General features: G+C 36.2%; 1 protein-coding gene across 1 annotated transcript in view; it reads left to right on the top strand.

Moving 5' to 3' along the window:
• The window catches only part of ADGRV1 (adhesion G protein-coupled receptor V1), a gene marked incomplete at both ends in the record, with an annotated part of 526,225 nt that overhangs the window by 56,174 nt on the left and 446,867 nt on the right, over window positions 1-23,184 (top strand). Inside the window, 6 exons of the mRNA XM_079702360.1 lie at window positions 3,689-3,865; window positions 7,428-7,608; window positions 8,597-8,799; window positions 16,105-16,234; window positions 18,874-18,954; window positions 20,366-20,505. Of these exons, the coding sequence (XP_079558486.1) occupies window positions 3,689-3,865; window positions 7,428-7,608; window positions 8,597-8,799; window positions 16,105-16,234; window positions 18,874-18,954; window positions 20,366-20,505 (912 nt within the window). The remainder of the gene's footprint in view (window positions 1-3,688; window positions 3,866-7,427; window positions 7,609-8,596; window positions 8,800-16,104; window positions 16,235-18,873; window positions 18,955-20,365; window positions 20,506-23,184) is intronic.

Raw genomic sequence — 23,184 nt, 5'->3', positions numbered from 1 at the left:
ATAAATATGGCATATATCTTGAAAAAACCTTAAGTTTGCTTGTAGAAGTGAGCATCAGAGGAATATAGCTTGCGTGCTACTGTGAAGTGATGGAAGGAGGTTTATTCGAAATCAGAGGGAAAGTTGCCACATTCACTGCAGATAAATGTGGCTGGTGACACATGCGTTGAACTGAGGTAACTGGTAGATGTTTGGTGTGTGTGTGTGTGTGTGTGTGTGTGTGTGTGTGTGTATTCCCATGTGGCTTGTTTCAGGTGGTACAGTTTTCTTTGTTCACCATGTTTCTTGTGGATGAATTTATACGTAAACAAATGTGAAATATGTTCAAAGTGCTCCCTGATGTATCAGTTGCATTGGAACAGTTTCATTTCAAAACCAGTGTTACAGAAGAACTGATTGTACTTGGTCCTTTTCTATCTATACTTGCTTCCCTCATTGTCTTATCCAGTCTTTAAATATAATTTATGTAATGGCCTTAAAATATACCATTTGTATATGGCCTTGAAATACCAGGCCATATGTTAAATACCATAACATTTTTACAATGTTATGCCAATCTCTGCTCTACAGCAAAGTTACTCAGTTATACACATATATACATTCTTTTTTAATATTATTTTCTATTATGGTTTACCCCAGGAGATTGGATATAGTTCCCTGTGCTATACTGTAGGACCTTGTTGTTTATCCATTCTAAATGTAATAGTTTGCATCTACTAACCCCAAACTCCCAGTCCATCCCTCTCCCTCCCCCTCTTCCCCTTGGCAACCACAAGTCTGATCTCTGTCTGTGAGTCTGTGTTTTGCAGATAGGTTCATTTGTGCTGTATTTTAGATCCCACATATAAGTGATATCATATGGTATTTGTCTTTCTCTTTCTGACTTACTTAATATGATAATCCCTAGTTGCATGCATGTTGCTGCAGATGGCATTATTTTGTTCTTTTTATGACTGAGTAGTATTCTATTGTATATATGTACCACATCTTCCTTATCCATTCATCTCTCAATGGACACTTAGGTTGTTTCCATATCTTGGCTATTGTGAATAGTGCTGCTATGAACATAGGGCTGCATGTATCTTTTTTTTTTTTTACAACTTTATTGAGTATAATTGCTTCACAGTGGTGTGTTAGTTTCTGCTTTATAACAAAGTGAATCAGTTATACATATACATCTGTTCCCATATCCCTTCCCTCTTGCATCTCCCTCCCTCCCACCCTCCCTATCCCAGCCCTCCATGCATGTATCTTTTTGAATTAGAGTTTTCTCTGGGTATATGCCCAGGAGTGGGATTGCTGGATCGTTTGGTAATTCTATTTTTAGTTTTCTGAGGAACCTCCATACTGTTTTCCATAGTGGCTGCACCAACCTAATTCCCACTAATAGTGTAGGAGGGTTCCCTTTTCTCAACACCCTCTCCAGTACTTGTTATTTGTAGACTTTTTAATGATGGCCATTCTGACTGGTGTAAGGTGGTACCTCATTGTAGTTTTGATTTTCATTTCTCTAATAATTAGCGATGTTGAGCATCTTTTCATCTGCCTACTGGCCATTTGTATGCCTTCTTTGGAGAAATGTCTGTAAAGGTTTTCTGCCCATTTTTTGATTGGTTTTTTTTTGTTGTTGAGTTACATGAGCTGTTTAGAAATACCAGTTTTTAAATTGAACTATAGTTGATTTAAAATATTGTGTTAGTTTCACGTGTACAGCAAAGTGATTCAGTTATACACACGCATGCACATATATATGTGTATTCTTTTTCAGATTCTTTTTCATTACAGGTTATTACAAGATATTGAATATAGTTTTCTGTGCTATACAGTAAATCCTTGATTATTTTACATGTAGTGGTGTGTATCTGTTAATCCCAAAGTCCTAATTTATCCTTCCCCCCTTTCCCCTTTGGTAACCATAAGTTTGTTTTCTATGTCTGTGAGTCTGTTTCTGTTTTGTAAGTAAGCTTATTTGTATTATTTTTTAAATTCCACATATAAGTGATAGCAAATATTTGTTTTTCTCTGTCTGCCTTCACTTAGTATGATAATCTCTAGGTCCATCCATATTGCTGCAAACGGCAATATTTCATTCTTCTTTGTGGCTGAGTAATATTCCATTGTGTGTGTGTGTGTGTGTGTGTGTGTGTGTGTGTATTATACGACATCACCTGAAGCAGCTGGCCTAGTGCAGCAATGGGATTGCCTGTTAAAGGCTCAGGCAAGGTGCCAGCTCAGGGACAACATCTTGAAGTGTTGGGGTTTTGTGCTCCAGGATCCAGCATGTGTGCCCAATGGCTGATATCTAATTCCGTGCCCCCGGTAATTAGATCACATGGGCTCAGGAAGCAAGAGGTAGAAGTGAGACTCTTAACTCTGTCACCCCCAGTGACCCACTGTCAGAATTTGTGTTTCCTGTTCCCATGTTTTAAGTTCCACTGGATTAGAAGTTCTGGTTGGACCTGGAGATGGAACATTTCCATCAGGAGACAGACTGAAGGTTCTTTTGAACAACCATAGGGTCATTTTGGGCTTCCTAGGCTCGCAGACGAGCAGACAAAGGAGTTATATTGCCCCAGGGGTCCTTGATCTTGTGTACTCTGAGGCAGTAGGGTTTCTGCTGCATTTTGGAGTAGGAATGCTGATGCTCAGTGAAACTCAAAGGATTTACTGGAACAACTCCTGGTGCTTCCATGCTCATTGATAACTGTTTTGACTGTTGCCTGTTTGCAGACAAGTTTCAAATCTGTTCTTTCTAGCTCTGATGTTGGCACCAAAATAGCTCTATTTAATGCTGATCAGAGGTGCTTATGATTGATGTGAAAAGTAGAGAATGACCTTATATATATTAAGATTTGTATTTCTATTTATTCAGTTTTAGTTCTTTTTTCTATGAATTTTATGTTAGATACTATAAAAATAGAAATGAGAGATGGAGAATTTAAGAATAGGAAGACCTATTCTAAAAGATATTCCAATTTCCCGCTCCATGTAATTTCTAAACATTATCTTAAATTATGTAAATAAAAATACTTTTCACACGAAAAATGCACACACATGTATGTATACATATGTATATGTATATATGTCAGAAATAGCAAAAAGATATTAAGCATGATATCAGTGCCCTCCTTTACCTGACTATTGTCTCCCCACCAGGAGTTTCTCCAGGCTGTCCCCACTGGATAGTTTATACCACCTGCAAAATGATTTCACCAAATCCACTCGATTACTTCTTGTGTCTGTGCCTAGAAAGTTCTCCCTGATGTCATGTTCCACTGTTTACACCCAACTTTTTGTGCTGAACTCATCATAAAATCATGAGTTTGTTTTCCTCTTTAGACTTACCCAGATAAAGGATTGTGCTTTTTTAAAAAAAATCGTTTGAAACCATAGCATCTAGCATAGTGGCTGATACACAAGAGGTTTCAATGAATGAATTACATGTGTAGTTAATGAATTATTTTTGTTTCTGCTTTTATTTATCCCTTTAAAGGAATGAGTGGAAAAACCAATGATTGTAAATACTTTTTAGCAGTCAAAAATATATCCGGAGGAATGTAGAAGCCACCTTAGAGAGGTAGAAAGTTATAGAATTAAGTTTATGGTAAAAGGATTTCAGGAAAGCCTTGTAATTTTATCACTGATTTGAATTGGTGTATACTTATGAAGAACTTATGTTCAATTTCAGATTGCAGAGGAGGGATCCACCATTTCATGTGTGGTGGAGCGAACCAGAGGAGCTCTGGACTATGTGCATGTTTTTTACACCATCTCACAGATCGAATCTGATGGTGTTAATTACCTTGTTGATGATTTTGCTAATGCCAGTGGAACTATCACATTCCTTCCTTGGCAGAGATCAGAGGTAAACTCTACCTTCTCTGTTTCTTTGAAAGCCTCCTGGAAAGCTTTTCCTGATCTGTTTGTTCTGTAATTTATTTGCAGCTTCCTGCTTTTTAAGCAATTTAGAATATTTAGACAATTAGTTATATATCATGGCATAAAATATTTTTGTATTTATTTCTGCAGTGAAAAATTAAGGTTGTTAAATAATGTTGGTTATATCTGTTCTTTAATCTCAGTATAATAAAAGTGGTATAGCTTGAAGATTTATCATTGTGGGTTTTTGGTTATTACTGATAAAATGAGAAACTGCAGAATTCTTAATGGTACTCTTCTGGTCAGCCAAGAGGAATTCCTAAAACTGTAATATTTTATTTTTAAATTTGGAAAAAATAGGTAATTTTTCTTTGTTTTGAAAGTACAAGCGATCACCAGTTTTATCAGAAGCTTTCCATGAATTGTTGTCTGATTTCTGAATAGATGCTCCAGAAATAAGTGACACTTACTGTAAGTGAAATTGAGATGGGACCTTCTCCTATATAAATTTTTGTTACATTCTAATATAAAATGTCTGATATGTTGGAATATTCATACCAGTATAATTTTTCTTTAGAAATGTAAATAGTTTATAGGTCATCAGGGATAAATAGTAAAATAACTTAAGACTTGAAAATATCTTTGAAGACATTTCTAAGGGACTTAGGCGTTGATTGGATGAAAAAGATAAAATTAGGAAAAATTTAAAATATCCTTAAGATTTAAAGAGTTCAAGCTAAAGAAGAGTGATCAAATCTCTATAATTTGGGGTAAGAAGGAAACAAATAACTTATAACAGAAGTTCCCAATAGCAGTCTGTAAATAGGAGGCATGATAAATGTTTTACTGGTCTTTGGTAAAATGAGGAAAATTAGGACAATGAGTAAGTTTTCATAAGGCTGAAATTATTCCATTTAAAGGACTATAATTTATTCTGATCCTGTCTTTTTCACTTCTTTTTTGGATTTAAATTGCTATTTCTTTTATCAAGTAACAGTGATGATATGTGATAACTTTTTAATGTTCCCACTTGGAAAACAGTTGATCCTCAAAATTTTCCCCTGGAAAATTTACCCTCTATGAAATAAAAATATAACTGGGAACCACTGTTTTATAAAGAGTATTCATATATATTTTGGAAGAGCTAAGAGTTAATAAAAGTTTGGTCAGGAAAATAGTCATAAATGCTCCTGTCAAGATTTATTTAAAATATTATCTTCTGTCATTTTAAAATTTCTTTAAAACTAATTGACCTTTAAAGCAACAATAACATTGAATACGGGGGTTGGTTTATAGCGCTGTGCCTGCTGGATCTACACTAGCTTCTCAGTCTTACTAAGCCAGAGACTGGATACTGAGGTGCCTGCTGATGCTCCGTGACTATGCTTTACAGCACAGACAGCAGTCAGGTGACCTCCACTTTGCTATTGCCTTCCAGATGTCTGGGGAGTACATTTAATTAAATACACTTAAATCACATCTAGAAACCTAGCGGCAAGACAGTCTGGGAAGAGTGTGTGTGTGTGTGTGTGTGTGTGTTTTGCTACAGGACAGGAATGTATACTGGAAGTGTGTTTTTCAAGTGTTTTTAAATGGCCCGTTAGTTATGAAATCAATTTAGTGAGTTATGAGGAAGATTTTCAAAAGAGAATAGAAAATAGCAGAGTGTATAACATATAGTAAAGGTAAATACTGTTTTGTGTACTGAGTCACCATGTGAGATACATTTATACCTTGATAGGGTCTTCAGTTTCAAACTCTTCATTTCACTAATTGAATTGAGCGAGTACTTTGGTATGCTTCAATACTTTAAAAATATTAATTGCTTCATTTTTAATGTATATCTTGATATTTTGGTATTGCTTTTCATAGCAACATTTGTCAGCTTACTTTCTAGGGGCAAGATATCTTCAGACTGCTATTGTTCCCTTTTAGTTCAAAAATAATGACAAGATTTGGGTAGAAGTGTCATTTTTATACTTTGAGCACATTGGCCATGCCATGTATTACTTTATTAATTAAAATTTTGATTAAAATGAACATTAAAACCAAATTCAGATTCTGTCTTGGGCCTACATTAAAAACTACATTAAAAAAAAAGTTCTTCAAATGCTTTTAGGCCTAATGAGTAGTGTTTTGGAGATTGCATTTGGAGTTACAGTTTGTTTTCAGACTGTTGTCACCCTCCTTTCTGGAAGAAACCAGGAAATCATACATCATTCCTTCCTGTCCCTCACTCCCAATGCTGAGTCTTTAAGGCCTTGGTCTTCTATTTCCAGAACAAATTAAAATCCATCCATTTTTCCTCATCTCCATTGTCACTGAATTAGTTCAGTACCTCATTAATTCTGGTCAGTCACCTCCTAACTCAGCACCTTGCATCCTTTCTTGCTCTGTCCACTCTGTTTACATTCTGCCATGGTATTGATTCTAAAATGGAATTCTCATTTTGTCAGTCCCCTGCTTATGATTCTTCCATTTTCCTTTACTCTCTATGGAATGAAGTTCATTTTTTTAATGATAGCATGAACGGTCCCTATGATCTTGACTCTTGTTTATCTGTCCAGACTTCTCTCCCACTCCAGCCTTAGTGGTCTAACTGTAGTTACCCAGGTGTCTTATTCTTTCATGCTGTTGTTTCTTTTACTTGGAATATCCTTCCTCATTATTACTCATAACTACAACTAATTCATTAAAACTTGCTTCAGACTTGTCTGTTGTAAAACCTTTACCAGATAGAGCTGATTGTTTTGTTCTCAGTTTACTTTGTACATAAGTCTATTATGACATTTTTGCATTGCATTTTAAATGTTTTTCCACAGATCTCTCTCCTACAGAAGACAGTGAGTCTCTTAGCAACTGGGGCCATTTCTAGCCCTGGCACATTGTAGATGTCAAAACATGCTTGTTCAGTTAATAAAAGAAGGTGGAATGGTTTTTTTCACTGCAAATTTTGACTTATATATTGTAGAGCATGGCTGAGTTATTGCTACTTCCTTTCCTAATGTTTTTTGAGCAGTTTGTGTATGCCACACTTACAGGGCTCATTTTGGATCTGTTTTCTAGCATTTATTGTGGATCTGTTTTCTAGCATGCAGCTGCTAGGTATGTCAGGCTTTCCTTAGGCCAGAACTAGACATGGATACATTGTCCTTTCCTATTGCCTTACCACATTCTATCAGATAACGTGCAGTTCCTTAACCAGGAACTCTATACATGAGGTTGGTAATACCACCGTCTTTGGTACAAAGAATATATGATACTATATTGATATATCAATGTATAATATATGGTATGATATTAATACATGACTAGGATATTTTTATACAGAAAGTATTACTCCTCAGCACCCATTATTGATTAAAGAATTACTTTCTCAGATCTATCTCTCTCTTTCTCTCTCGCTCTCTATTTTTATGTCTAAGTTTGTGTAGAAATCTGTCATGTTAAAAAGTAACTTTGTTTGGCTGCTTTATTTTCTTCTGATAAGTGGCAAATAATTTCTACATGCCTCATTGCTTAATGCCTTTGGATTTTTATATTTATAGGTCCTGAATATTTATGTCCTTGATGATGATATTCCGGAGCTTGATGAGTATTTCCGTGTGACATTGGTTTCTGCGGTTCCTGGAGATGGGAAACTAGGTTCAACTCCCACCAGTGGTGCAAGCATAGACCCTGAAAAGGAAACAACAGATATCACCATCAAAGCTAGTGATCATCCATATGGTAACCAAGCCCTTTTGCAAGAATAATCCTCTCTTCTCTGGGTGTACTTGATCTCGCTAAGGGTTTAAGGGACTTCTGCAAATGATTGAAGTAGAACTCCTTCGGATGCTCTAACTTCCAAGCTCTTGGAACTTCTAAGCTGCCATTTTGAGGGACAGTGCTTGTGAAAAAAATATAGGGATCGATTTCTAAAGTTTAATAATATATTTTGAAAAGTATTTTTAAATGCAGGATTATTTTAAATGAAAAAAGTATTTTTATTCATGGTAATCAAATTTTTTTTAATTTTGAAAATTGTCCTGCTGTGATATGTTAACACCTAATTGGAATACTTTGTAATTTATATTTTATTTAACTTCAAGAAGTAGCATTATCACTGTCTGTTTATATTAGTTTCTTTTTGTCTTAGGCTGAAAAGTGATAATTTTCTTAATTGGGAAACTATCATAGATGTCTGTCATAATAAGTTGAGACTGTTTTCTGCATTGAAAAGTAATAGTTCTTTTGTAGGAATAAAGCAAGACCATCCAATAAAAGATATGTGAAGGAAACCTGGGAAGTTCTTCAACTCTGATTTTCATACTTAAATTTTCAAAAAAGCGTGTTGCAAATCCTTTAGGGTGCCATTAATTTTGTTCTGCTATAAATTTAAGGATGAATTCTGGAGAGTCAAATATGAGTAAATGTTTGATAATAATATTTTAAAACTCCATCACTATTCTTTTTATTGATACTTCCATTAAAAAAAGCTTTCTTTGGGTAGAGACAAGGAAAATTAGCATTTTAATTTTTAACATCCTGAAAACTTACTAACATATTCTGTCAAAAGCATGTTAGTCAAATCTTCACTCAAGTCTTTTCTAAATGAGAGCCCTCTGAATTTTATCCTGGTGATCAAAATAATTGTGTAAGATTGTTTCAAGTGAATAAGAGATTCTTCCACAGATAATTGGGGCAAGAATGCCCTGCTTCTCTTTGTATCTGCCAGGCTTGCTACAGTTCTCCACTGGGCTGCCTCCCCAGCCTGAGGACACAATGACCCTGCCCGCAAGCAGTGTTCCACACATCACCGTGCAGGAGGAAGATGGAGAAGTTAGGTTGCTGGTCGTCCGTGCTCAAGGGCTTCTGGGGAGGGTTATGGCGGAATATAGAACAGTATCACTGACAGCATTCAGTCCTGAGGACTACCAGGTAAATCACTTAATCCTTTTGAAGCAGTATTTATGCTCATAAAACAGACCCAGTCCTCTTGGGGGTTTGGAAGGGACTTGGCACTGTACCTGGAACTTACTAAACAAGGAAAAGAAGCAATGATGGCTTTTTAGCCTTTAAATTTCTGTGAATTAAAGTATTTCAGTCCACTAAAGCCTGACACTTAAATAGCTGTCATATTGATTTCTCTTGTACCTTATATTTGTCATAGGCTTCATTTGTATTATTTATTTTAAGTTATAGGTTTTAATCATATATATTTAAAATTATGTTTCTTACACATTTTAAATCCTCTTGTCTGTGTCCACTGAACAACTCCAAAATTGTAAAAATATTATATGTCTATGTCATTTCAATTTTAATTTTTTTTTCTCCAAATGAGAACCAGTGTGGTACTGGCAAAAAAAACAAAACAAAACAAAAAACCTGGAATTTGAAACTGGGCAGAACTGGGTTTAAATTGACCTTCTAAATGTGTGGCCTTGGGAGACTCAGTCTTTCCTGACCTCAGTTTCCTTATTTGTAAGGGAGAGATAATATTTGCTGGGCTGGGCCACTCTGAGGATTGATGGCATTTTAAGTGTCACGTATAGTACATGGAACATATATAGTAACCCTCAATAACTGTTGCCTAGTTGTATTATCACCAATACTCATATTAAGTGAATGCTCATAATTTCTTCTCAGCTATACTTCTCAGGAAGTATTTTATATCCTTCAACATTTGTTTTCCCAAAGAATCTTTTTCCTTAAATTTAATATTAGTTTTCTTGATTTTCCTCTTATTCCTAATAAGACCTGTACAAGGGTGTAGTCTTCAGTAATTTGTACATACTTTTTCTCCCAAACCCCAGAAAACTTGGCTAATTGAATTCAATTAATTTTGGCTGTATTGCAGTTAGCAGAGTTTTCTTTGCTAACTGCAAGAAGATGATTTCTTCTTTCTCAAACGCTTTTATTGGGCAAGTTATATTTCTCTTGCCCTGACATTTATTTTGTCTTTAGTTTGGTATGTAGTATACTCCATAGGGCATCTCATCTCGGCTTAGTATTGTCTTCTCTGTGTTCTGTTAAAGAAATACTTTAGTCCTTATATTGATGGTCTTTTTAAAGTTTTTTTTAGCTTTATTGAGGTATAATTGACGAATAAAAATTATATATATTTAAGATGTACAACTTAATATTTTGATACACATATATATTGTGAAATGATTACCACAATAAGCTAATTAACATATCCATCACCTCACATAGATATAATTTTCTTTCCCTCCCTTCCTTCTTTCTTTCCTTCCTTCCTTTCTCTCTTTCTTTCAAGATGCTTAAAATCTACTCTCTTAGCAGATTTCAAGTGTACAATATAGTATTGCTCCAGAACTTACCTTGCATAACTGAAACTTTGCATCCGTTGATAACTTCTTATTTTCCCCTTCTTCCAGTTCCTGGCAAGCACCCTTCTAGTCTAGTTTCTGCTTCTATGAGTTTGACTGTTTTAGGTTCCACGTATTATTGGATCATGAAGTATTTGTCTTTCTGTGTCTGGCTTGTTTTACTTAGCATGGTGTTCTTCAGGTTTGTCCCTGTTGTTGCATATGACAGGATTTCCTTTTTCTATTTTTTAAGGCTGAATAATATTCTGTTCTATCTATCTACTATCTAATTTTCTTCATTCATCTGCTGAAAGACATTTAGTTTGTTTTCATATCTTGGCTACTGTGAATAATGCTTCAGTGAACATGGGAATGCGGATATCTCTTCAACATAGTGAATTCATTTCCTTTGGATATATATCCAGGAATGGAATTACTAGATCATATGACGGTTCTGTTTTTAAGTTTTTGTGGACCCTCTGTGCCATTTTCTATAATTGCTATATGAATTTGCATTCCTACCAACAGTGTACAGGCATTTCCTTTTCTCCACATCCTTTCCAATACTTGTCATCTCTTGTCTTTTTAACAGTATTCCTTCTAACAGGTGTGAGGTGATATCTCATTGTGCTTTTGATTTGCATTTCCATGATGATTAGTGATGATTTGCACCTTTTCATATAGCTGTAGCCCATTTGTACGTCATCTTTTGAGAAATGTCTATTCAGGTCCTTTATTCATTAAAAATTTTTTAAAAAAATTTTATACGATTTTTAAAGGTTATGTTTCATTTACAGTTATTATAAAATATTGGCTATATTCTACATGTTGTACAGTACATCCTTGAGCCTATCTTACACCCCATAGTACCTCCCACTCCCTCAACACTACATTGCCTCACTACCCCACTGGTAACCATACTTTGTTCTCTATATCTGTGAGTCTGCTTCCTTTTTCTTTTCTTTTTTATTTATCTATCTATCTATCTATCTATCTATATTTATTTATTTATTTACGGTACGCGGGCCTCTCACTGCTGTGGCCTCTCTTGTTGTGGAGCACAGGCTCTGGACGCGCAGGCTCAGTGGCCACGGCTCACAGACCCAGCCACTCCGCGGCATGTGGGATCTTCCCGGACCGGGGCACGAACCCATGTCCCCTGCATCGGCAGGCAGACTCTCAACCACTGCGACACCAGGGAAGCCCCCTTTTTCTTATATTCACTAGTTTATTGTGTTGTTTAGATTCTACACATAGATAATATCATACAGTGTTTGTCCTTCTCTGTCTGACTTATTTCACTTAGCATAATGCCCTCTAAGTCCATCTGTGTTGCTACAGATGGCAAAATTTCATCCTTTTAATGGCTGAGTAATATTCCATTTGTGTGTGTGTGTGTGTGTGTGTGTGTGTGTGTGTGTGTGTGTGTGTGTGTATATATATATATATATATATATACCATAACTTCTTTATCCATCCATCTGTTGATGGACACTTAGGTTGCTTTCATATCTTGGCAATTATAAATAATGCTGCTATGAACGTTGGGGTGCATGTGTCTTTTCAAATTAGTGTTTCGGTTTTTTTTGGATATATATACTCAAGAATGGAATTGCTGTGTCATATGGTAGTTATATTTTTGGTTTTAGAGAAACCTCCATACTGTTTTCCACTGTGGCTGCACCAATTTACATTCTCACCAACAGTGTATGAGGCTTCCCTTTTCTCCACATCCTTGCCAACATTTGTTATTTGTGCTCTTTTTGATGATAGCCATTCTGACAGGTGTGAGATGATATCTCATTGTGGTTTTGATTTGTATTTCCCTGATGATTAGCTATGTTGAGCATCTTTTCATGTGCCTGTTGTCCATCTACATTTCCTCTTTGGAGAAATGTCTATTCAGTTCTTCTGCCCATTTTTTATTTGGGTTTTTTTTTTCATGTTGAGTTGTATGAACTGTTTATATATGTTGGATATTAATCCCTTGTTGGTCATATCATTTGCCAATATTTTCTCCCATTCAGTAGGTTGTCTTTACATTCTGTTGATGGTTTCCTTTGCTGTGCAAAAGCTTTGAAGTTTAATTAGGTCCCATTTGTTTACTTTTGCTTCCATTAGTCTATGTGTCTGTTTTTGTGCCAGTACCATACTGTTTTGATTACTGTAGCTTTGTAGTCTACTATGAAGTCAGGGAGTTTGATTCCTCCAGCTCTGTCCTCAAGATTGTTTTGGCTATTCAGTCTTTTGTGTTTCATACAAATTTTAAAATTATTTGTTCTAGTTCTGTGAAAAATGACATTAAGGGACTTCCCTGGCAGTCCAGTGGTTAAAACTTCACCTTCCAATGCAGGGGGTGCAGGTTGATCCCTGGTTGGGGAGCTAAGATCCCACATGCCTCGTGGCCAAAAAACCAAAACTTAAAACAGAAGCAATATTGTAACAAATTCAATAAAGACTCTAAAAAAATGGTCCACATCAAAAAAAGCTTTAAAAAATGACATTAATATTTTGATAGGGATTGCATTGAATCTGTAGATTGCCTTGGGTAGTATGGTCATTTCAGCAATACTGATTCTTCCAATTTAAGAACACAGTATATCTTTCCATCTGTTTGTGTCGTCTTCAGTTTCTTTCATCATCATCGTACATTTTTGGAGTACAAGTCTTTTACTTCCTTAGGTAGGTTTAGTCCTAGGTATTTTATTCTTTTTGACGCTATTGTAAATGTGACTGTTTCCTTAATTTCTCTGATACTTTGTTGTTAATGTATAGAAATGCAACAGGTTTCTGTATATTAATTTTGTATCCTGCAACTTTACCAGATTCATTGATGAGCTCTAGTAGTTTCCTGGTGGTCTCTTTAGGATTTTCTATGTATAGTATCATGTTGTCTGCAAACAGTGACAGTTTTACTTCTTTCTTTCCAATTTGGATTCCTTTTATTTTTTTTCTTGTCTGACTGCTGTGTCTAGGACTTCCAATACTATGTTGAATTAAAGTGGCGAGAGTGGGTATCCTTGTCTTGTTCCTGATCTTAGAAGAAATGCTTTCAGCTTTTTACCATTGAGTATGTTGTTAGCTGTGGGTTTGTCATATATGGCCATCCCCAATCTCCAGTTGGATTATCATTTTTTTAATAACTAAAACAAAATGAAAGAAACAAAAAAATCTATGTATGTATCCTTCATGACTGTCAGAAAGCTAATACCCTTGGAGATGTTTCTGAGAATTTTCAGGCCATGGGTTGCAGAATGGATGTTGTGTTAGCAGGTATGAAAACAACATGAATCTCATTGTACATCTCTATTAGAGCTCTTGTGACCAGGTGCATTGTCAATGAGCAGTAATATTCTGAAAGGAGTATTTTTTTCTGAGAAGTAGGTCTCCACAGTAGGCTTAAATATTTAGTAAACCATGTTGTTAACAGAAGTGCTGTCATCTAGGCTTTGTTGTTCCACTTACAGAGCACAGGTATAGTAGATTTAGCATAATTCTTAAGGGCCCTAGGATTTTTGGAATGGTAAATGAGCATTGGCTTCAACTTACAGTCACCAGCTGCATTATTAGCCCCTGATAAGAAAGTTAGCCTGTCTTTTGAGGCTTTGAATCCTGCCATTGAATTCTCCTGTCTAGTTATGAAAGTCCTAGATGGCGTTTTCTTCCAATATAACACTGTTTTAACTACATTGAAAATCTCTTGTTTAGTGCAGCTGCCTTCATTCATTATCTTAGCTAGATCTCCTGGATAACTTGCTGAAGCTTCTATGTCAGCACTTGGTGTTTCATCTTGTACTTATGTGTTATAGAGATGGCATCTTCCCATCAACCTTATGAACTAACCTCTGCTAGCTTCAAACTTTTCTTCTGCAGCTTCCTTACCTCTCTCAGCATTTATGGAACTGAAGAGAGTTAGGGCCTTGCTGTGGATTAGGCTTTGGCCTAAGGGAATGTTGTGGCTGGTTTGATTTTCTATATAACTACTAAAACTCTCCATATCATCAGTAAGGCTGTTTTGTTTTCTTATCATTCATGAGTTCACTGGAGTAGCACTTTTAATTTCCTTCAAGAACTTTTCCATTGCATTTAAAACTTAGCTAACTGTTTGGCTCAAGAGGTGTAGGTTTTGGCCTGTCTTGGCTTTTGACATGCCTTTCTTACTAAGCTTAATAGTTATTTCTAGCTTCTGATTTAAAGTGAGAGACATGTGACTCTCCCTTCCACTTGAACACCTAGAGGTCATTGTAGGGTTACTGATCAGCCTAATTTCAATATTGTTGTATCTAAGGGAATAGGAGGCCCCAGAAGAGGGAGAGAGATGGGGGAATGGCTAGTCAGTGGAGCAGTCAGAGAGCACACACAATTATTAAATTAGCTGTCTTATATGGGTGTAGTTCCCTGTGCCCCAAAACAATTACAATAGTAACATCAAAGATCACTGATCACAGATCACTGTTAACAAATATAACAATTAGGAAAAAGTTTGAAATATTGTGAGAATTACCAAAATGTGACACAGAGACAAGAAGTGAGGGAATGCTATTGGAAAACATGGTACCAATAAACTTGCTCTACGCAGGGTCGCTAAAACCTTTAATTTGTAAAAAATACAATATCTGCAAGGTGAAATAAGGCGAAGTGCAATGAAATAAGTTTTGCCTGTAGAAATTTGGAAGTTGGGAACATATACATGACATTAAAAGCCTAGAATATGGTAGCCTTGTCTAGAGATAGGGTCTAGAGGGAATCTGATGAAAAATAGTTTTTCCAGGTCCTAGGAGAATGTTAAAATTCAAAGAACACAAAGATGAGCTAAAAAGGTAGGAAAAATAGGAAATGTGGTATCACGGAATACCAGAGAGAGAGGGAGTGGCCAATTGTGTAAGATATTGCTAATGTCAAATAATATGGTTTCCTAAGACAGTCAAATGTTATTTCTGCTGTTAAGATTTGTAGAATTACTCCTCTGATGACTGCACTGTAGGCAGGGTTAATTACTTTTTTTTCTTGAGCTGCTGTGTGTCTTTTATAGCAGTTGTTTTCTATCCTGTGCTTAATACTCCTTAGGGACTGTTTTCATGGAGATACAGATATGATTTGGCTGTTTTTGAATCCCAAGCATCTAAAATGGTACAACGCACATACTATGTGTTTGAAAATATTGAAAAAAATTAGTAAGTGAGTGATTAAATGCATTGGTACTTGGGCTCCTCAGTTTAGCTTTAGGATCATTAATTGCTCCGCAGGATGAAATATAGTTGTCCACAAAAGCTAACCGTAGAAAAAATTTAAACATCTTTATTTATTCTCATGACTTGAGGGGAAAATGCTTATATTAGATAGTGGGAGAAAAAGGGCCTTAAGACTTTAAAAAACTACTTTTCTAGTAGCTATGAACTTTTCTGATGGGAGATTTGTATCGCGAATTGCAATTGTGATATAATCAAGGAAAGATTAATGCCCAGTGGATTGATACTTATTATTGCTATAGGGGAAATTTTTAGAATGAAAATACGATTATTATTATGCAGTGAATATTTAAATTACTCAATGACATAAACCGAATGGTTCTCAATATACTTAATCAAAAGAATTCCATGCATCTCATTGACTTAATTCTTTAGGAATTTGTGGATGTCACCTATTCAGATTTCTCATTTGCCTTAACAATTTTTTTTTGATGAATAGGAAAATAAGAGAGATAAAAATCCATCTGCTTTATTTAGTTTGAGGATATTTGTTTAGAATTCATATTGAACACTATTCATATCCACTTAAATGTTTTCAATTTTATATTTTACTTTATCTGTTTCAGTATTTATAACAATTTGGGATATAGTAAACATTCTTATTTTACACATTCACATACAGAATAATTATAATCTAATGGATAAATCTTTTATTTATATTTCAGAGTGTTGCTGGTACCTTAGAATTTCAACCAGGAGAAAGATTTAAGTACATTTCTGTTAACATCACTGATAATTCTATTCCTGAATTGGAAAAATCCTTTAAAGTTGAGTTGTTAAACTTGGAGGGAGGAGGTAAGACTCAAAAATGTCAAATATTTACTTGTACACTCACCATGGTGGTAGTAGATTCTATTAAGGAAATAGGTTCTTTTGAATTAACCTATTGTGCTGGTTTTCACCCTTTCATTACCCATTGGTCTTTTCCTAAAGTAGATGTGCTTTTACAATGAAATAATTTAATTATGCTGAATCACCAAATTATAGCTATCATTCAGAGTAGGTGCCTCTAAAATCACCTCTCTAACTTCTTCCTTATTTCAATTTTCACAGTAGCTCCTTTAGAGCTACCTCCAGCTGTAGAACAGGTCAAAGTTAATCTCTTTAGATAATCCATTATGAGGTGATTATCAATAAAGCAGGTTAATAATACCTTACTCTCAATTCTGTAATGCCGAAAACTCTGATTATCTCAGATTTTTGGAGTCAAAAATCCACTTTGTGGCAAAACTCATCTGTATTGAAGAGAGGCTACTTATAATCTTTATTTATCCCACTTAGATTAACTATATACGTTTCTTTGCAGAAGTATCACTGTGTTTGATTATCAGGTGCTACTGGGGGTGTTACAGTACACATGAGATGTGTACCATATTACCTTTATAAATGTAAGAATTTGGGAGTTGGTATGGTATTCATCAGGTCAGTCTCTTCCATTACAAAAGCTGGTATTATTAGCTTATTATTATTTTTATGTTTTGATGAAGAAAGTCATAGTACTGAATAAGCCATCCAAAGGGAGAAATTGGGTAAGACAGAAATACTAAGGTTGTCTTTTAGTATGCAGTGAGACTTTGGGGAAGTATGACAAAATTTTCCCATGTTTCCCTTCCTTGTTTTCCCAAAGCCCAGGTGGCAGCAAAGGAGGACAAGCCAGGGAAATGATTAAACAGCGCCACAGCTTGGCTGACGACATAAAACAGTGAAAGTATGCTGGACAGCCTGCTGGGCTGGTGTCATGTAACAATACCAGCTTTGCTTGTCTTCTAGAGACAAGTCCTTTCATTTCCAAATCATTATTTTCATGAAACGACTTCATTAATCAGAGGTCACTATAAAGTATTTGAAGAATTGTTCTTTGTATTACTTATAGCTAAAAATACTTGTGTAATAGAGAAACTGTTAGTGAGTATTACCTAATATTGATTAATAAGGAGCATCAAATATTCTTCAGAAATGATATTTGTGATCATAGTGATACTTGTGATTTTATCTAGAAACTTCTATATCTCTAGAATATGCATCGTTATGTATTAATTGGGCATGAGTACTCATTTGAAAACCAGTCTTGCACCTTAAGTGGGCAATACTGGCAGAGAAGCTGATCCTCCCCCGCCCCCTTTGAGTGCGGATTGGAGGTAGAGGAATCTAGACGCTGGCCTCCATTCCTCCAGTCGTAGCTGGGACTGCCTAAGAGGTGAAATAGCTTGTAGAGCTAAATTCTTTTGAGGATCAAAGGAGAAACCCTTATTCCTCACTGTTTTGCCTATAATACTAATTCTACATATGATAGCCACCTGAGTAGATGTTTTATGCTAGCCAGGGTACATTGCTGTTAAATTTCACCCTTCTTCCTCACAACTTCTGGTTAATATGGAAGCCAAGCCATGCACTGGATAGTCCCTGAAATCCATTTTGCCTCTTATGTCTCTAAGATCATCTCAGGTTTTGAGTGCCATAAATTCTCATATATATCCCAGTCCTTTGGAGGGGAAACACAGAAGAGCAGGGCAGATCTTAGACTGGCCTGTCAATCAAGGATACTGGTAGAAGCACATAGGTGTGGATGTGGTCTTGCTACTCTTACTCCTTTTCCACTGCTGCCATCGCTGCCCTTCCTGTCTTCTTTGTTTTCAAATATTTGGCAAAATAATGGTTGGCTTGTGAGATGTAGTGGAAGTAAAGTTAGAATCATTTTCTCTTTATTATAGTCTTTATATATTGCCAGGGTATTTCATTTTCTACAATATTATTTATTTGATCTTTACAGTAGTTCTGCAAAAGGCAGCAGGCACGTTTCATAGGTGAGAAAAGTGAGGTACCAAGAGGTTTAGTGACTTGCTAAAGGTTTTACAACTGCTGTGTCTCACAGCCAGGGCTGAAGCCAAGGTTTTTAGGCTGCTTTTCCAGGGTTCTTTGAGAAATGTCAGTGGCAAAAGGGTGATCAAGCCTGAGAATGGTACATATGGTGGGAATTTAAGTGTATGGTTGAAGGGAAATGTTAGATGCCTTTCCCTAATTTTGAATTGGTGGTTGTAAGTGGTAAAGTGACTGTCAAAGGTATATAGAGCTAAGTGTAAGCTGATACGTGCACGCAGATGTTTAAAACATATTTAAAATGTTAAAAACAATTTACACTGTTGTAAAGTGAAAATTTAAAAATAAAACTAGTTAAATTGGCAGAAATGGGACATGCCAATTACAGCCTACATGGAATATTTCCTGAAGCTATGAATGAAAGTTTTATATATTGGTAGCTTGACTAATGTTATACTATTACCACCTAATATATTGTTTTTTTTTGTTTTTTGAAGAATGCATGTCTAATATTACTGTATTTTCCTCTTTGCTGGATATGTTTTAAGAGCTCTCAATTTTCTCATTGTGTCAACGTGTGTTGCGTGGGTTGTGTCTCTGTGTTTCTCCTTGTGAAGTGACTGAACTCTTTAGGGTTGATGGCAGTGGTAGTGGTGATGGGGACATGGAATTCTTCCTTCCAGCTATTCACAAACGTGGTAAGCAGCTGTTCCAAGGCCCTTTACTATTCTACATTTTAACTTTTCTTTTTAGAGACAAGAAAATTAACCATTTATTGATACCTACTACATGCAGGTCCTTTATGTATTTCATCTCATTAACCAGCACAACTTTATGAAGTATTATTTGTTCCATGTTATTGTCAGCCAGCTAGAAAGTGATCAAGTCACAATCAGGTCCTGTCTGCCTCCAAAGCCCAGACTCTCCTCCTCTCTGTGTGAACCTAATGCAGTTTCCTGATTCTAATTATAACAACTTTTGCTTGGTATCATTTACAAAGTGATTATTGAAAAAGATTTTACATCGCTTTGAGTACCTGAAAAAGAGATAAATAGAACATTTATACTTTCACGTAAAATGTATCACACTGATTTTCTTTACGAAAACAAATGGGTCTTTATATGTAACTTTTAATCAGAACAAATGGGAAAGAGAAATTAAGAAGAAAACAAATGGGGAGAATAAGTTGCCAGTTAATGGGCGGGAATATTGAAAAGAGGATGCCTTTTGAATTATATTCGTATACAAACATGATTCAGCTTTTTACCTCAAATATTTTTCATATTAAGGGAGAATACATAGAAATACTTGTTTTCTTTAGGGAGTACTCTTACTAACCCTCAAAAGGATTCCTGTTGAGGAATCCTCAAAACATTCCTTTTTCACCATGTCAGGTTTTATATTTTAGTTTCAGAACTCATGTTCCCACCCCTGTCATTCCTGACTTCCATCAATGCCTCATGTAACTTCTGTATTTAATTACTCTCCTAATTTTGGGATTGTTTATTTTCGAAAGTTCAAATCCATTAATACAACATAAAAGTTGAACATACTTCTTAGGAAAACATTAAATACTTCTTTAGATCTTGGCATCTTTTTAGTTATAGGACTGGATGAGACCAGGGGAGGTAGATCTATAATATAATAATATGATGAAAATAGGCCTTAATTTTAATGCACATTTGGAAACCAAGAATCTGTGCAGTCAGATTGATGAAAATCGTAGGGAAACTAGTATTTCATAAGGGTAAGAATCATTTTGGTTCACGTTCTTCTGAGGTTAGCAAAGGTCATGGGAGAATTTCCTCATATGCTTCATGTGGAAGAATGTTCTCTTTCATAGAAAAGAAAAAGAAAAACAAGTTTTCCTTATTCATCTTCAAGTGCTTATGCAGCACTTGTATATCACGTTAGTGCCCAGACAGAGGAAGGTCATAAAAGCATGAATATGTGTGGCAGCCATTTGTGTGTGCCTTTCTTTCTAAAGCAAATTAGAACATGCTCAGTGAATGGTACATCTCTTTTCAAAAAGTTGTTCCTTGCTTTTCCCTTTGGTTTGTAAATTACTGATTAACATTTTCTTCTGTTTGTTGGAACTTATCCATGCAGCCAGTCTAGGAGCGGCTTCCGAAATTCTAGTGACAATTGCAGCCTCAGACCATGCTCATGGTGTATTTGAATTTAGCCCTGAGTCACTCTTTGTCAGTGGAACTGAACCAGAAGATGGGTACAGCACTGTTATATTAAAGGTGAGTACGTTTTCCTCCAGTCCTAGACATTGCTTTTAACACTGTTTTATTGTTTTATTAAGGTGTACTTTATATTGATTTTTTTCTATTTAAGTGGAGGGGAATGAGCCTGGAGGCACAGACAATTCAAACTGATAATTAAACAGCGATTTGGCATTTGTCTTTGTCTTTCACTTTGCATACAAATTCATCTTATGACTGAATATTCCTGAGTCTTTAAGGAATACAGTGGATGTGTCCTACATAGATTTTTATTTTGATTCATATAGGCTGTAGTAACAAACATCTCCAAAGCTCATTGGCTTACTACAACAAAGATTTATTTTTCACTCATGGTTTACGTCCATCTGAAGTGGGCTGTCATCAGTGACTTAGGACTGAGGATTGTAGAGGCTGCATCTCAACAGGTGCTTCTCTCTCCACGGAGTGGGGAAGTGTGAATGTGAGGAACTGCACACTGGCTCTTCAGCTTCTTTCTGGAAGTGATTCACAGCATTTCCACTTAATTTCTTTGGTCAAAGCAAGTGCAAGTCACATGACAACGCTAATGTAACCACGTAGAGAAGTGCAATCCTGGCTTGTATCTCTTCCAGAAGGAAAGAAAATCCAAAACATTTGTGAACAGCAATAATAACAACTCTATGTGTGTGTGTATGTGTGTGTGTATGTGTATGTCTGTATGTCTGTGTGTGTCTACTCTGCATTCATCCAGTAGGAATTAAGTAGGATTCTATGGTTAAATAAATTAGAGGAGCTAGAAACTTGCTCAGCTTTCTCAGATTTTATACAAGTGATACGAAGGATCACTCAAAATATATCCTTTCTGTATTCTCATGGCAGATCTTCAGTTAACTGTTGTGGAGTAAATTAAACAACTTCAGAAGGGATAACTAATTTATTTTATTATTATTTTTTTGGTTGCTTTGGGTCTTCGTTGCTGTGCACAGGCTTCTCATTGCGGTGGCTTCTCTTGTTGCAGAGCACGAGCTCTAGGCATGCGGGCTCAGTAGTTGCAGCATGTGGGCCCTAGAGTGCGTGGGCTTCAGTAGTTGTGGTGCATGGGCTCAGTAGTTGCGGTGTGCAGGCTCTAGGGTGCGTGGGCTTCAGTAGTTGTGGTGCTCAGGCTCAGTAGTTGTGGCTCATGAGCTTAGTTGCTCTGCAGCATGTGGGGTCGATTGGGGGTTACTTTTAGTTGTGGTGCGCGGGCTTCTCATTGCAGTGGCTTCTCTTGTTGCAGAGCATGGACTCTAGGCAAGCGGGCTCAGTAGCTGCAGCATGCGGGCCCTAGAGCACATGGGCTTCAGTAGTTGTGGCATGCAGGCGCAGTAGTTGTGGCTCATGGGCTTAGTTGCTCCATGGCACATGGGATCTTCCCGGACCAAGGATTGAACCCATGTCCCCTGCATTGGCAGGCAGATTCGTAACTACTGTGCCACCAGGGAAATCCCGATAACTAATTATTGGATTGGCCAAAAAGTTCCTTCGGTTTTAGAGTAAAAATAAAAGACACATTTTTCATTTTCACCAAGAACTTTATTGAACAACGTATTCACCCTTCTGTTCCACTACCTTCCGCCATTTTTCAGGCAACGTCATAATTCCGTCTTCCCAAAACTTTTTAGTTTTTTTAGCAAAGAACTATTCCAGGTATCTTTTACAATCTTCCAGGGAATTGAAATTTTTTCCATTAAGAGAATTTTGTAAAGACTGAAATAAATGGAAATCCGAAGGTGCAGTGTCTTGTGAATATGGCGGATGAATCAGAACTTCCCAGCCAAGCTGTAACAGTTTTTGCCTGTTCATCAAAGAAACATGCGGTCTTGCGTTATCCTAATGGAAGATTTTGTGTTCTCTGTTGACTAATTCTGGACGCTTTTCGTCGAATGCTGCTTTCAGTTGGTCTAGTTGGGAGCGGCACTTGTTGGAATTAATTGTTTGGTTTTCCGGAAGGAGCTCATAATAGAGGACTCCCTTCCAATCCCACCATATACACATCACCTTCTTTGGATGAATACTGGCCTTTGGTGTGGTTGGTGATGGTTCATTTCACTTGCCCCACGATCTCTTCCATTCCACATTATCGTACAGTATCCACTTTTCATCGTCCATCACAATTTGTTTTAAAAGCAGAACATTTTCATTACGTTTCAGTAGAGAATCACGTGCGAAAATGCACTCAAGAGGTTTTTTTTCCCTTAACTTATGTGGAACCCAAACATCAAAGCGATTAACATAACCAGGCTGCTGCAGATGATTTTCAGTGCTCGATTTGGACATTTTGATTATGTTGGCTATCTCCTGTGTGGTATAACGTTGATTTCTCAAGTAATGTCTTTATTTGATCTCTGTCGTTTTTAACTGGTCTTCCCAACCGGGGAGCATCGTCCAGTGAGAAATCTCCAATATGAAACTTCACAAACCACTTTTGACATGTTCAGTCAGTCACAGCACCTTCTCCATACACTGCACAAATCTTTTTTTGCATTTCAGTTGCATTTTTACCTATCTTGAGATAATACAGCTATATGCCAAAAATGTTGCTTTTTTCTTCCATCTTCAATATTAAAATGGCTACACAAAAATTCACCAATTTTGTTAAGTTTTTTTTTTTTTAATGCACGTTGATATGATAGCCTTTACAATACAGTCTAACAAAATTGTTTCTAATGAAGTTAAAGA

Source organism: Hyperoodon ampullatus (genome assembly GCF_949752795.1).
Source record: "Hyperoodon ampullatus genome assembly, chromosome: 4".
NCBI classification, from domain to species: Eukaryota; Metazoa; Chordata; class Mammalia; order Artiodactyla; family Ziphiidae; genus Hyperoodon; species Hyperoodon ampullatus.
This window is presented reverse-complemented; position numbering and strand designations above follow the sequence as displayed.